This window comes from Schistocerca nitens, chromosome 1, assembly GCF_023898315.1.
Source record: "Schistocerca nitens isolate TAMUIC-IGC-003100 chromosome 1, iqSchNite1.1, whole genome shotgun sequence".
Classification (NCBI taxonomy): domain Eukaryota; kingdom Metazoa; phylum Arthropoda; class Insecta; order Orthoptera; family Acrididae; genus Schistocerca; species Schistocerca nitens.
This window is the reverse complement of record NC_064614.1, coordinates 505,131,641-505,146,773: the sequence shown is the minus strand read 5'-3', so window position 1 is coordinate 505,146,773 and position 15,133 is coordinate 505,131,641. Positions and strand designations below refer to the sequence as shown.

Here is a 15,133-nt window from a genome sequence, read left to right as displayed (position 1 = left end):
AGCGGCCCATTAACAACAACACAACGGAGAGGACGGACATGATCAACGAAGGACCTTACAACAACAACAACAACAACAAGAACGAGACAACAGAGTCAAGAAACCTAACCAAACAACCACGTCCACTCGTAAACAAAACACGAAATTAAATATGCTGTCTAAGGCGAGGCGATATGTCAAGAGACGTACGCAATATTAAACTGGCTGGCTGAGCGAGAGGCAGGTGCTTAAGTACTCTATGGGGCACCACTATTGACCGCTGGAACCATGTGTTTCACTGTGGTGCCCTCACACTAAAAGTGGGCCAGGAGGCGCATGCCGCCACAGCTTACGGCTTGATAATGCAGAGACATCTAGGGGTCTTAAGACGTCCATGATGTCTGGCGCAGATTCAAATTCCGCGGTGCGGAACCAGATCACTCCCCCCTGAAACATGCGCGTAGGGGCAGAAACGCCCTGGATGGTGCCAAGGTGGTCAGCAGTGGCAAGAGGAACTGGGCACATCAACTGCAATTGGCAGGGAGGAAGGGACGCCCGAGGTATCCATGACAGCCAATCCAGAGTCCAGGGCAGAGAGGGCTGGCGGCAGGCCCGTGGGGAGACGGCAACTGGGGCAGGGACAGTGACTCAAGGACCACATATACACCTCAAGGAAGTAGGGGAAGAGGTGGCAGCGAAAAGTCCTGTGGCAGCACGAGGGCGGAGCTGATTGTGATGGCGGTGCTCCAACCCTTTCGACGTCTGCACCGATGTCACACGCAGCCCAGGGGGCGCTACGACCGTGGAGGGTGTCCAACCCACTTTGTGCCCATACTCATGGGCTCACACGGCTGTGCCAGGGGCATACCGCTGCGAGGGCCGGGACTGGGGGTGGGAGGCAGATGGCATCAGCAAGTGGAGCAGGGTCCACGGCTGTCGCCCATGAAGGAGCTCTGCAGGGCTGCATCCGTCAATTGGCATAGTGCAAAAGGTGTTCAAAGACAGGGTGAGGGCCGACATGGTTGGAGATGTGTCGACCGCCTTAGTCAACTGGTGTCTAAAAGAGCAGATGAGCCTCTCCGGCGCGCCATTTGGCGAAGGGTGGAAAGGGGGGCTACGGATATGTTTGATACTGTTGGCCTGACAGAAGTCATGGAAGGAGGACGCCCTGAATTGGGGACCATTATCGGAGACCAATGAGTGTGGCAGGCCCTCAATGGCGAGAACCAGGGCCAGGACCGTGAGTGTAGCCTCTGTGGTGGTGGATGACATGCGGACAACATATAGGTATTTGGAGTAGGCATCAACGATCAGGCATGGACCCCAAAAATGGGCCTGCAAAATCGATATGGATGTGATGCCATAGCCGGCGAGGCACAGGCCAGGATGCAAATGACTGGGGGGACTTGCCTGGTGACGCGCCCAAACAGTGCACCTACAGACCAGGCGCTCAATATCGCCATCGATGCTGGGCCAATACAGGTGCCTGTGAGCCAAAACTTTCATATGGGACATACCCCAGTGCCCACGGTGTAACAAACTGAGCACCCGAAGCCGCAATTCTGGAGGGGTGACCACCCAGTGGGTATCCGACTCCATGGCCAACAGAAGGACATCATCAACCATCGAGAGCCTGTGGGACAGGTGGTGCCAGGGGCTGAAATCGGACTGCATCTGACGAGTAACATAGGACCGCAACCCATGGACCACGTATGTGAGAACCTGCCGCAAGACAGTGTTGCGGCGGGTATCCGCAGCAATGTGAGGAGCCATAAGAGGCAGACCGTCCAGCACATCCCGGTGGGCAGAATCAATGTGAAAGCAGAGGACCTCCTGTTGGTCAAAGGCAGGATTGGGGCCTGCTGGGAGACATGACAAAGCGTCCGCATTAGCATAGTGGGCGGTGAGCTTATACCGGATGGTGTAAGCGTAAGTACGTAAAAACAGTTCACAGTGCTAGAGACGTTGAGCCGTCTGCTCTGGAAGGTGAGAGTGGGGTCCGAAAACTGTATCCAAGGGTTTATGGTCCGTAAGGAGGGTGAACTTTGCCCCAAAAAGATAGATGTGAAATTTTTGCACAGAGAACACGATCACCAGAGCCTCCTTTTCAATCTGGGAGTAGTTCCGTTGTGCTGGGGTCAACGTCTTAGAGGCATAAGCGATGGGCTGTTTGGATCCGTCGGCATCCCAGTGTGCAAGAACGACCTCAATGCCATATGCCGACGCATCAGCCACCACAACCAAGGGGCGGCCCAGAGAAAAGGTAGTAAGGCAAGGGGCAGACTTCAGCATCATCTTTAAACGGAGAAAAACCTGGTCACAGGCAGGAGTCCAATCAAAAGGTACCCCTTTGTGACGCAAGTGATTGAGGGGTTGAGCAATGGAAGTAGCATGGGGCAAGAACTTTAAGTAATAAGTAACCTTGCCCAAAAACACTTGGAGTTCAGATAAGTCTTTGGGACAAGGAAAGGCCTCAATGGCCACAACATTATGGCCTGAAGGGTGAATGCCATCTTTGCTAAGCCAGTGGCCTAATATTCCACCTCTGGTTGAAAAAAACAGCACTCGTCCGGCTGACAGCCTAAACCAGCATATTGCAGAGTGTGAAATAAGGCGCTAAAGTTTTGCAAATGTTCCTGGCGGGAACGCCCGGTGACCAAGATGTCATCCAGATAATTCACGCAGGCAGGGATAGGCTGTGTAAGCTGCTCCAGGAATCGCTGGAAAATGGCCAGTGCCAAAGAGACACCAAAGGGAAGGCGCTTGTACTTAAACAATCTGAAAGGAGTGTTGATAACCATGATGTTCTGAGATTCGGCATCCAAGGGCAACTGGTGGTATGCCTCAGCCAGGTCGATCATGGCAAAATATTCTCCTCCAGTAAGCTTGGCAAGAAGGTCTTCCTGTCTGGGAATGGGGTAAGTGTCAACAAGGGACTGAGCATTGACTGTAGCGCCAAAGTCCCCACACAGCCGAAGGGACCCATTGGGTTTCCGTATGACCACCAGTAGTGTCACCCACTGTAAGTTACAGGTGCTAGCATGCCAGTGGCCTGGAGCCGATCAAGTTCCTGCTTGACCGCTGGCCGTAAGGCCACCGGAAGGGGCCGCGACTGGAAAAAGCGAGGCTGTGCATCCGGCCATAGGGTGATGTGCGCCTGAAAGCTGGAAGCACATCCGAGATCCGGTGCAAACAAAGACGCAAAAGTGGAGCACAGATCGTCCAAGTCCTGAAAGGGAACAGCCATGGAAACGACCTTAACTTCGTTGGAAATTGAAAAGGCAAATAGTTGAAAAACATCCAGGCCAAAAATATTCGAACCAACGGATGGTCAACGACAAAGAGGGTAAGGAGCAGGGGATTACGCTTGTACGTCGCCTGGATGATGAACTGCCCATGAAGGGGGATGGAACTGTCTCTGTAGGCGACCAAACGGCGAGAGGGAGGCAACAACACAGGAGAGCCCAGCTGGGTATATGTCGTCATATTAACCAGGGAGACAATGGCCCCAGTGTCGACCTGAAAACTGACATCCTCAGTGAAAATGCGGAGCATGAGGAAAAGCTTCCACGCCGACGGGTCATCCTGTGGGATGACTGATTGCAGAGCATGGACTCTATCTTGAGGCCCAGGAGGGGCAGGACTGTAGCGAGTCGAGCGACTACACCAAACTGATCAGATGTGGCCCTCCTTGTTACACCTTGTTACACAGCGTGCACATTTTCCAGCGGTGGGGACAATCTACCCACGAATGTGCAGTAAAGCACTGTGGGCAAGATGGAAAGATGGGAGTGGGCCGCATAACCGGCGACGAGGGGCGACCGAAGGCGCCGATTCCATAGAGATGTCAGACAATGAGGAGTCCCGATGGCGCTGACGTCTGTCAGCCGGGCCACGTCGACGTCGCATTGGTGGAACCCGCCGTGAGGCCACGATTGCCGCCACCTGTGGTTGCGCCATAAGGCGCTTGTTAGTCACTTGAGCAATTTCAAAGGAGTCGGCAATGCGGATAATCTCTTCCAAGGAGGGGTTGTCGAGTTTCAACGCTGCAGTATGGACCTCAGGATTGGGAGACAGCTGAACCACCACATCTCGGATCAGGGAGTCCACATATGAAGCCTTACACTGCTGATTGGTGCACATAAAATCGCATCGACTGCTGAGACCCTGCAAGTCCGTGACCCGATAACGATACGATTGACCAGGCTGTTTATGGTACTGGTGAAACTCCAGCGGAGAGGCGACCACATGGTAGCGTTGGAATAATAGTTTGTCAGCAAAAGGCAGATCTCCTGGAAAGAGAGAGCCACAGGATTGGACAATGGTGCCAACTTGCAGAGAAGAAAGAACGTGTCCGGGGAGGCCCAAGACAAAAACAACGACTGCTGCAAGGAGTCGTCCGTGATTTGAAAAGCTGTGAAATGTTGTTTCAGCTGATGTAAGTAGGTTTCCCAGTCATTAGTGTCATTAAAGGGTGGAAATTACGGTGGACGTGGAAGAGCATCGGACACCCGAGGACTCTGAAGCTGTTGGGGTAATGCGTCCCGAGCATCGACTTTGTCCATTAGCAACTGCAGCGACAAGATGTCTAACTGGAGCTGCTGCTGCTGCATGAGCTGCTGCTGTTGCTCCAGCAGACAGACCAACTTCGCCTCCATACCAACAATGACCACCATTTACGTCGTCACCAAAATGTTGTAATGGCGACTGGAACAGTTGCAGGGTTGAAGCAACGGAAAACGTGGCAGGACCCGCGGAGCGGCCCGCAAACAACAACACAATGGAGAGGGGACGGACACTATCAATGAAGGACATTACAACAACAACAAGAATGAGACAACAGAGTCAATAAACTTAACTAAACAACCATGTCCACTTTTAAACAAAACACGAAAATAAATACACTGTCTAAGGCGAGGTGATATGTTAAGAGACGTAGGCATTGTTAGACTGGCTGGCTGAGCGAGAGGCAGGCACTTTAGTACTCTATTGGGGGCACCACTATCGGCTGCTGGAACCACGTGTTCCACTGTGGCGCCCTCACACTAAAAGCGGGCCAGGAGGCGCACGCCACCACAGCTTACGGCGCGATAATGCAGAGACCTCTAAGGGTCTTCGACGTCCATGAAGTCTGGCGCAGATTCAAATTTCATGGCGTGCAGTACCAGATGCTCCACTTAGGGATAGGTAGTCTCCATAGGTGATCTGAAGCCATTCTTATAAATAGTCTTGGTGTTTGAAGTGGCCAGTTGACTGAACAACATCCGTTTTGTATTGCTGAGTATCCATGTATGTGGCTTTCTTTGGAGCACTACTTGATCTGTCAGGTGCAGTTAAATGGACAATGTTCCCTTGAGAGCATGTTATGTGCATTAAAGCCTCCATTGAGAGTAACATAAATCAGTAATCAAATACATTTTACTCATAGGAAACGAATTGGTGATATGACACGAGAGGCTGTAATTTGCTCTTTCGAAACACAACTATCTTTTGATGAATACTAATGCAGAGTTCCTTTACATGAACTGAAAGTGGCATACTGAAAGCCATGTCAAACACTTGACACATTGGAACTACCACACTTTAATATCATATGATGGGTTTCAAATGTTAAAATTTCATTTTCAGGTAAATGTTTCTACCTGTTTAAATTTCTGGAGATTGTTGTACAACATTTTTATGGTATTTCTGTGATGAGTACTAATATTATGAATATCACGTAGGCTCATTTTGTTGGTTATTGAAAATGATTGCATTTGACTTGGATAATTTCTTTAACTAACCAATAGAGGCACCAATATCTGCAATGCATGAAGAAGACATGTAACAGTGATGATTTATAATATGTAGAGTGTCTTTTGGCATTTGCCAAGGTTGCTTACTTTCTGATTTATGAGATAAAGTTGACAATATAAAATTTTCATTTTATAAAGTTCAATAAGCATTTTGTCAAAACACTGTAAACCAAAATTGCATATTACCCATAATGAACACACTGCCCTCCTCCTGTAATAGCCTATGTAGCCACTGTAACCTCAGCAGAGGTGGTTGCCTGCAGATGATTTTAAAGAATGTGTATGTCCATCTTTTTAGAGATGGTTGTAGGACTCGGCTGTTCAATACAGGATGTCAAATTAAACACCTTTCAGCCATCTACTTTCTAAACTTATTATATTTGTCTACCAGTTTCAGCATATTCAGGCCCCTGACCAATGTGTAGGATATTCCACTTTGGTCCTGATCAAAACAGGGGCCAGCAATACTGGTATTAGTAGATTTTTGCTAGAGTGATCACTTCAACTATCATTTGCCACTACAGCAAAAATCTAGTAATACCAGTATTGCTGTCCCTGGTTTTGATCATAACTAAGGTAGAATCTTCCTACATGTTGGTCGGGGGTCTGAAGATGGTGTAGTAAAATGCTGAAAGTGGTAGCCAAATGAAATAAGTTTGGAAACTAGATGGCTGAAAGGTTTAATTTGTCATCCTACTTCAAAGAATGTTTTTAGCCATCATACAAAAAATAAATTTTTTTTTCTTGTAGCCCCCCCCCCCCCCCCCAATAAACAGCTTTTTTATTGTTTGGCTGGGAGAATCATTTGATGTTTATGGAATAAACATTTCCCTCTGGAGCAGTGTGTGCTCTTTTGATACTATCAATGAAATTAAAACTGTGTGCCAACTTGTGATTCTGACCTTTTGGGTGTGGTAACAGCATAAACATTTCCAGTTTAATTTTTTCTTGAAATGATAATTGTTGATAAAATTTGTTTTCAGCTGCTTCTTTAATAAGCAACATACAAACATACAACCCTGGTTTACTTTTTGCATCACTGCAAAGATGAGTGGTACAAATATTAGTGCCATTGGTGTGGAGGGAGAGGTAAAATTGTTAAATTAAACAAAACTTCAGGAGCCTATTGGATGTGTTAGATTCTATATAGAATTTGCAGTGGCATCTGCTCCCTGTTTAATCATAATATACTGAAGATTACTTTAACAAAAAACAGTGCCCATGACTGGAAAAAAGCATAAGTGACACTTGTTTACAAGAAAGGTAATAAATGTGATCTACAAAACTACTGTCCAATGCCATTGATATCCATCTGTTATAGAATCCTAGAATTTGAGTTCAAATGTAATAAGGTATTCCACGTCAGCCAGCATGGATGCTGAAAATACTGATCATGTGAAACTCAACATATACTTTTCTCACATGATATTCTGAAAGCCATGGTTCAAGAAAATCAGTAAATGCATTTTTTAGACTTCTGACAAGCATGGATTGTGGATTTTTTGGTAGAAAGGTTGCTGCATGTTATATTGGATGGAGACTCAGCAACAGAAGTATAAGAAGCGATCAAAATGTTTATTTGAGGGCTTTGCTGCAATGTATACACAACATAGAGAAACTCTGATGTGAGTATATAAACCACCAATATGTATGCAAGGGATCAGTGGCGCATTTGTGTCTTTATGATGTGTGTGCAGTAAATGTAGAAACTTGAACTACAGCAATGACACCTTTACCAAATGTGTCCAAACAGGACCAATGTGCCATTATCCTTTTCTTGGTTGGTGAAGGACAAATGCTGGTAAACATCCATCAAAGAATGAAGAATACATACGGGGCAGAATGTCTGTCAAAAACACCCATTCTGAAATGGTGCACAAAGTTCTATGCTGGTCGCGATTCAGCACAAGATGCCAGTCAATCTGGGAGGCCAGTCTTATCCATTATGGACAAGTGGATGATACTCTAGCATCTGCCCTCTAGTCCTGATCTCACACCATGCACTTATCATGTCTTTGATCCATTGAGAAAGGCCTTGAAACATCAATGATTCCTGACAGACAAGGATGAGGAGCAGGCACCTATCTCCTTCTTCATGCAGCAGGACACAGTATTTTACCAAACAGGTATCATCTACCTGGTGTGTTGGTGGGATGATTGCCTCAATGCTTACAGTGATTTTGTTTGATTGGCTTCTGATTCTGGTCTGTATGGTATTTGAACAGAAACTTTTTGATCATCCTTCATAGTAGCTTCAGGTTGAGTCAGAGAAAGTGTGCTGAGATCCTTGTTGTCCATGTTGTATGTTAGTGATCTGGCAGACAATATCAACAGCAAATCCAGACTGTTTGCAGATGATGCAGGTTTCTTTAATGAAGCAGGGACAGAGAAAGTTTCAGAAATATTCAGTCAGATCCTTACAAGATTTTAAAGTGGCGCAAAGATTAGCAACGTGCTTTGAATGTTCAGAAATGTAAAATTATGGACTTCATAAAGTGCAAAAATTTAATAATATATGATTTCAATATCAGTGATATCTAATTAGAAACAGTCAACTCATACAAGTAACTGAGTGTAATAATCTACAGGAGTACAAAATGGAATGACTACACAGACTCAGTCATATGTAAGGCAGATGGCAGACTTCAGTTCATTGACAGGATACTGGGAAAATGCAGAAAGTCTACAAAAGAGGCTGATTACAAAACACTTGTATGTCCCATCTTAGAATACTACTTACATGTGTGGGACCTGTACCAAATAATACCAACAGGGGATACTGAATGTATACAAAGAAGGGTGGCATGAATTTTCACAGTTTTGTTTTGGTTATAGAGAATGATATTGGAATATTGAAAAAACTAAATTGGCAGACTTTTCAAGATAGATGCAAATTATCCTGCAAAAGTCTACTTACAAAATTTACAGAACCAGGCACCATTGTATCACTCCCATTGACCGTGTGAAGACAAAATTAAACCAATGACAGCAAGTACAGGGACACTTAAGCAGTCATTCTTCCAGTGCTCCATACATGATTGATTTGGGAAGAAACCCTAAGCATAGTATCATGTTAAAGTTTTCTAAGTCTTTAACCAGTGGTGTGTCATCAAATAAATATATGAGGCCAATTTGTGGCGGGTTGATGTTTTTAAGTTAAATGTTATAGAACTTGGTGAATATTTGAATACTGGGAGCAGATGTTACTATCTTACTTATTTAATCACTGTTCCTGAGATTTACAATACCAGGAGTATCATGTAGTGGGTTACTGACATAAGAAAACATTTGTTACTATATCAGAATAATTCACACTCTTACATATGACAGAGACTGAGAATTAAGTTACTTACATTGAATGCTGCAGATGTTGGTTTGTCCCTTGGTTCAAACTGCAAGAAAACAACTCTTGCAAGTTTTCCCAAGATGAGGTTTTTAATTATCTGAGGAACCCCTGTCCCTCTGACTCCACGGTGATACACATTCAGAGTCACAACTGACAAACCAGATGCAAAGGAAACAAGGCAAATGCTGACTCCATAGTACATGCCTGAAACAATATTTTTATTTGTTTGGAACTAGTATGCAACTCTACATATCTACAATACAAACAGTGTAAACAGTGAATATTGATTGTATAATCATTGCCATTCTCACCTTCACAGAAAATGAATTTCTTTAATATTTCAGAATCAGCATTGAAATTTAATTTAATTAACTTACAATTTATGTTTTATAATGAGAGTGACCACAAACGTACTTAATACAACAACATGAAGTTCAAAGTTCTGCAAACTGTCATGTAGCATAATGCAAGATGTGGCAACAGCATCATTGTCAAAAAGTAGAAATTAACACCTTCATCAGGTTACCTTCCATTAGGAACTTAGGTGCACTCAGCAACTGTGATCTGACTTATAAATTATAGAGTGCAGCAATCAGCCATCCTTTTTTCTGCAGGTTTTATCTGGCAAATCCAGATTTCAGGTACTGCCTAGCCATTATCAATGCATTATTTTTTAGTCTCAATGCATGTCAGTTCCCTGTTGTCCAGGTATCACTCACAGTTCTTTGAATACTACTATCTGTGTTCAAAGAACTGTGACCGATGCCTGAACAACAGGGAACTGACAAGCATTGATACCAGAAAATAGTGCATTGATAATGGCTGGGCACTAGCCAAAATCTGGATTTTCCAAACGAAACCTAAAAAAAACACACGGATGATTGATTTCTGTGCTCTATAATTTATACATCAACACCTTGATGAATATGTGAATGTATTTGAACAATAACTGAGTGTAAGCTGCCATAATATACAGTCAGTGGCAACTGTGTGATGCCCATCTTTTATGTGGTTTTTGGAATCCACAGGATGACCTAAACACCACCAACAAGATTCCAGAGGTTGTTTGGGGATATTTTCAGGGTATTTTGATCCAAGGCCTCCCTGGTTTGTGGTAGCTTTTTATGGAATAAATCAACTGAGTGAGGTGGCACAGTGGCTAGCACACTGGCCTTGCATTCTGTTCAATTTCTTACACCAGTGGTCTTTGTGTTATGTCTGTATTGAATATCCTGTTTAGAAATGAACTTTTTTCATCTACTCATGATACTTGCTGTAGGCATCAGCAATGCATACTTTACTCTCACCTTCAAACTTGCCTTCTGGAGTTCTGTCTCAAATTTATTTTTCTGGCAGTATTAGATGCACATTAACAGTGATACTACAAAGAAGTATGGATAGGCTTTCTGATGAAGAGTTGGCTGATACGTACCTCAGTATGGGGTGAGTGAATGAAATGGAACAGCGACATAACAATGTAAAACAGAGATGGTCCAACAGTGATGGCAACCACATCACAGTGCAGGCCTATGCACCTATATGTTTTGGCTATGTTTTATGTTGTATGTTTGGTTGTTGTATGTTATAGGCTTTTTACTGTCACAAAAATATTTTTACAGCAACAAAGGTAACCGGGGTAGCAAATTGAATAAATCATAATTACATTATTAATCTGCAATGAGCCATCAGAGACCATGCATTCCTTGTAGAAAAATACTCAGAAAACATCCTTAGCAACCTCTGAATTTTACTTCAAAAGCCACTGGTCAATGAATGGCAGAGTGTACACCATATCACCATAATTGACTCCCTCCTCCATTTATTCAGGGAACAAGGGAAAAGTGAATATAAATCTCCATGCATGATCTTCTTTCTTGTATCTTGGTTTAGTTTAGTTTAGTTATGCCATGTTCCATACATAATTTTCATGATTATTTTATCAGTATGATGTGGAAAAACTCAGATTACAAGATATATGTACACACATGAATAGTGCTAATATTAATGTTTCTGAAATTTTTAGTTCTACACATGCAACTACATTGAGAGGTATAATTAGATTTAAAACTTAATCTGCTACCTGCCAGACACTTTATGTTGTTGGGAAAATGGTCAAAGATTTTTGTTGCTGAATAATGTACTCCTTTTTGAGCAACTGACAGCTTCAATAATGGAAAAGACAGGTCATTTTTTCCTCTAGTGTTGTATGTATGAACATCACTGTTCTTTGTGAATTGAGATGGATTATTTATAATGAATTTCATTAGTGAATACATGTGCTCTGATGGTTCTGTTAAAATACCTAACTCCTTGAATAGATGCCTACATGACGTCCTTGGGTGAACAACACTAATTATTCTCACTGCTCTCTTTTGTGCAATCAATAGTTTATGTCTAAGTGGTGAGTTACTCCAGAAAAATATTCTAGAAGGCATTATTGAGTTGGTCTTTTGCCTCCACCATAAAAGCTGACCCTGTAGGCTATGCTCTGACAGCTGATGCGTATGATAAGTCCTTCTGTTGTTGGACTTGGTGTACACCAGTACACCTTCAGGAATATTACCTCTGCTTGATGACAAGGGAACAATTCTCATGTACAGACATCCCAGATGCCACAAATACCACTTCCACCAACGTCCGCATTGAATTTGACCTCACTTTTTCTCTCCTTTTGCACAGGTGTCAAGTTTCAGCATAGTCAGATAAAACACTCACCTCCGCCTAGTGCTCTGCACTACCAGAGAAAGGGGGGGGGGGGGGGGGGGAGGGACTGTGGGCAGACTGTCACATATTAACCTTGGTGACTATGGACTGTTGTGTCATGCAGGTGATCTTTGGTACTGGACTATGCTGTAACTGGTTCTCTGGCAGTCTGTTGTACAGGCATGGTCTTGTATTGTGAATATTCATGTAATAAAGGGAATGTTATCTCATTTTGGGTCACCTTATCTGTTACCATGCTCCTGTCCTGGGGCAGGACTCCACTTGTGGAACTCCATTTTCACATATTTTTGTACAAATGAAAGTTCCACACTGCAAAGAATAGCGGTATAGATACTAGTGACATTTGCATTGAAAAACAGTTGAAATCACTAAAATTGAACAAAGCTCCAGGGGCTGATAGGAATTCCTATCAGATTCTATACAGAATTTATGTATAAAGTTGCCCTCTTTTAACTCTAATATACCATAGGAAGAGAAAGAACTGTGCCCAGTGATTAGACGATAGTAAAAGTCACTTCCATTCAGATGAAGGTGATCATGACTGATACACAAAGCTATGGTCCAATATCTTTGATATTCATCTTCTGTAGAATCTTTGGCTGCATTCACAGTGGCACCAACAATGGTAATTGGATGCTGTCACCTGATAAGATTGGCCAACAACTTGGTTACAGTGTGTCCCATCCCCATTAGACTTTGGCAGGCTCAAGGAGGTTAGGTTATGGTATTTTAGGTTACAATCTATTCTACATATGAAGCATGGAAGGGTGGGATGGGTACCATGACACCTCTGTGTTTGGAGGGGAGCGTTGCATTGTGGCTTTGCTATTAAAAAGACAATGAATGTGTCTGAATGATCTAACCTGTCTTGCAATTGGCTCAATCATAGATAAAGAAGGTGGCAGGCTTCAGTTCATTAGTAGGATGCTAGGAAAGTGCGGTCAATTTACAAAGGAAATTGTGTACAAAAAATCTGAATAAGTGCCACATGAATGGTCACATATTTATTTGGCTCATGGAGAGTATCAGGGAATGCTGAAAAGCCTGAACTGGCAATGCATTATGACCATTGCTCACTTTGAGACTGAATGCTGTCTGGTGACACTGCCAGCACATGATGCAGCAAGCAAAGTTAGTAAGTGGAGCAGAGACGACTGGTGAATCATTCTAGTGAATGCAAGTGGGGAAATCCACTGATATGAAGTGGGTGACTTTGACAAAAGGCTGAGTGTTATGCTCAAGCATCTGAGAATGAGTATTTCATAAATGGCAAATCTGGTCAGTCGTTCATGTGCTACTGTCTTGATCATCTATGGAAGTTGGTTAAGGAACGTGAAACTACGAGGCGTGTTTTTTAAGTAAGTACCATTTTGCCACACCGCGACTGCAGTGCTGTGGTCGGTGTTCTGCGCATGCGCACTGGGTACCTACATCTATTGTCTATGCACTGACACCGTTACAGTCTGATTCTTCCTTGTTTTCATTGTGTACTGAGTGTTTAAGGTGCCTTTGATAATCGTGAATCCCGCTGACTGTGAAGTATGGGCTGTTATAAGATTTCTTAGTGCTAAAGGCCTAAAAGTGACCAATATTCATCGTGAGATCTGTGTAGTTTACAGAGAAAACATTATGAGTGATGGAATGGTAAGAAAGTGGGTGAGAGCATTTAAAGATGGCCATACAAATGTGCATGATGAACAACAGAGTGGGCGTCCTTCAGTCTTTAATGAAAGTTTGGTGCAGGAAGTGGACAATAAGGTGAGAGAAAACAGATGCTTTACGATTTCCTCCTTGCAGGATGACTTTCCTAATGTTTCACTTAGTGTTTTGTATGGCACTGTGGCCGAGCACTAGAATTACCGAAAATTGTGGGCACATTGGGTACCGAAAATGTTCATTGATGTGCACAAAACCAAACGTTTAGACAGTACATTGACTTTCCTTGAGCAGTACCACAACAATGGTGATGATTTCTTAAGCCAAATTGTTATGGGCAATGAAACATGGGTGGCCTATGTCACACCAGAATCAAAGCAACTGTCCGTGGAATGGCAGCATTCAGATTCACCCAGAAAAGTGAAATTTAAGCAAATTATTTCTGCCAAGAAAGTCATGTGCACAGTTTTTTTGGGACAGAGAAGGAGTACTGCTTGTGGAATTTCTGCCTCGTAATGAGACAATCAATGCAGCAGCTTACTGTAAGACATTGCACAATCTGCACTGTTCAATTCAGAACAAAAGGCGCGGCAAGTTGAGCAAGGGCATCATTTTGCTGCAAGACAATGCCCGTCTGCATGTAGTGAATAAGACCAAAGATCTCATCACATCTTTTCGATGGGAAACTCTAGATCATCCTCTGTACAGTCCCTATCTTGCACCCAGTGATTACCATCTGTTCCTGCACTTGAAGAAACACCTTGGCAGTCAGCGTCTTCAGGACGATGTCGAAGTCAAAACAAGGACAGTTAACGAGTCAGGTGGCAGACTTCTATGAGGAGGATATTCAAAAACTGGTACATTATGACAAGTGCTTCAATATTAATGGAAATTATGTAGAAAAGTAGATTAAGGTACAGGCTTTCATGTAAAAATAAAATTATTGAGATATCTTAGCACATCTCTTTTTAAATTTCAAAATCGTACGTACTTAAAAAACACGCCTCGTACATGTGGGTGACAAGGTTTATGACATCTAAGCCTCATCACATAATGTAGAGCTCGGAGGCCTGCCCGCCATATAAAACAGAACGTGGACATCAGACAGAAGCTTGCCCACTCAAAAAGCAGGATAGATGGCAATCTGTAGCAGATCTGCCTTTCATGATTGATTTCTTCCCCAATGGTGATTGCATCTTCCAACGGTATACCTATCCATGTCACAAGGTCAAATCACTCTACAGTTGTTTGACAAGAATGATAGTAATCTCACATTGACATCTTGATTATGAAATTCACCTGTTCTGATCTCAATGCAAGCTATGTGGGAAGCTAAGGGACACCAGCTTTATGACAACTTAACCACCAGCCCTTAATTAAGAGAAACAACTATTAGTAGGTTTCTGGTACCAAATGCCTTCAGACACTGTCAAATGACCTGCCGAATCAATGTCACCCAGAATAATTGTTTTATTACTTTCCAAAGCTAGGCTAACACACTATTAATCAGGTTGCCATAATATCTAGTCACGTCAATGTGACCACCTATCAAAAGCCTAAATAACCACCTTTTGTAGTGGGGACCACTATAAGACTCACTGGAAGGGAATCATTGAGGTTCTGGAAGTTACCA

General features: G+C 43.4%; 1 protein-coding gene across 1 annotated transcript in view; it reads right to left on the bottom strand.

Annotated features, from left to right (window-relative positions):
- The window catches only part of LOC126236179 (neuronal acetylcholine receptor subunit alpha-7-like), a 596,640-nt gene that overhangs the window by 19,459 nt on the left and 562,048 nt on the right, over positions 1-15,133 (bottom strand). The window contains exon 6 of the mRNA XM_049945280.1: positions 9,128-9,324. Within this exon, the coding sequence (XP_049801237.1) occupies positions 9,128-9,324 (197 nt within the window). The remainder of the gene's footprint in view (positions 1-9,127; positions 9,325-15,133) is intronic.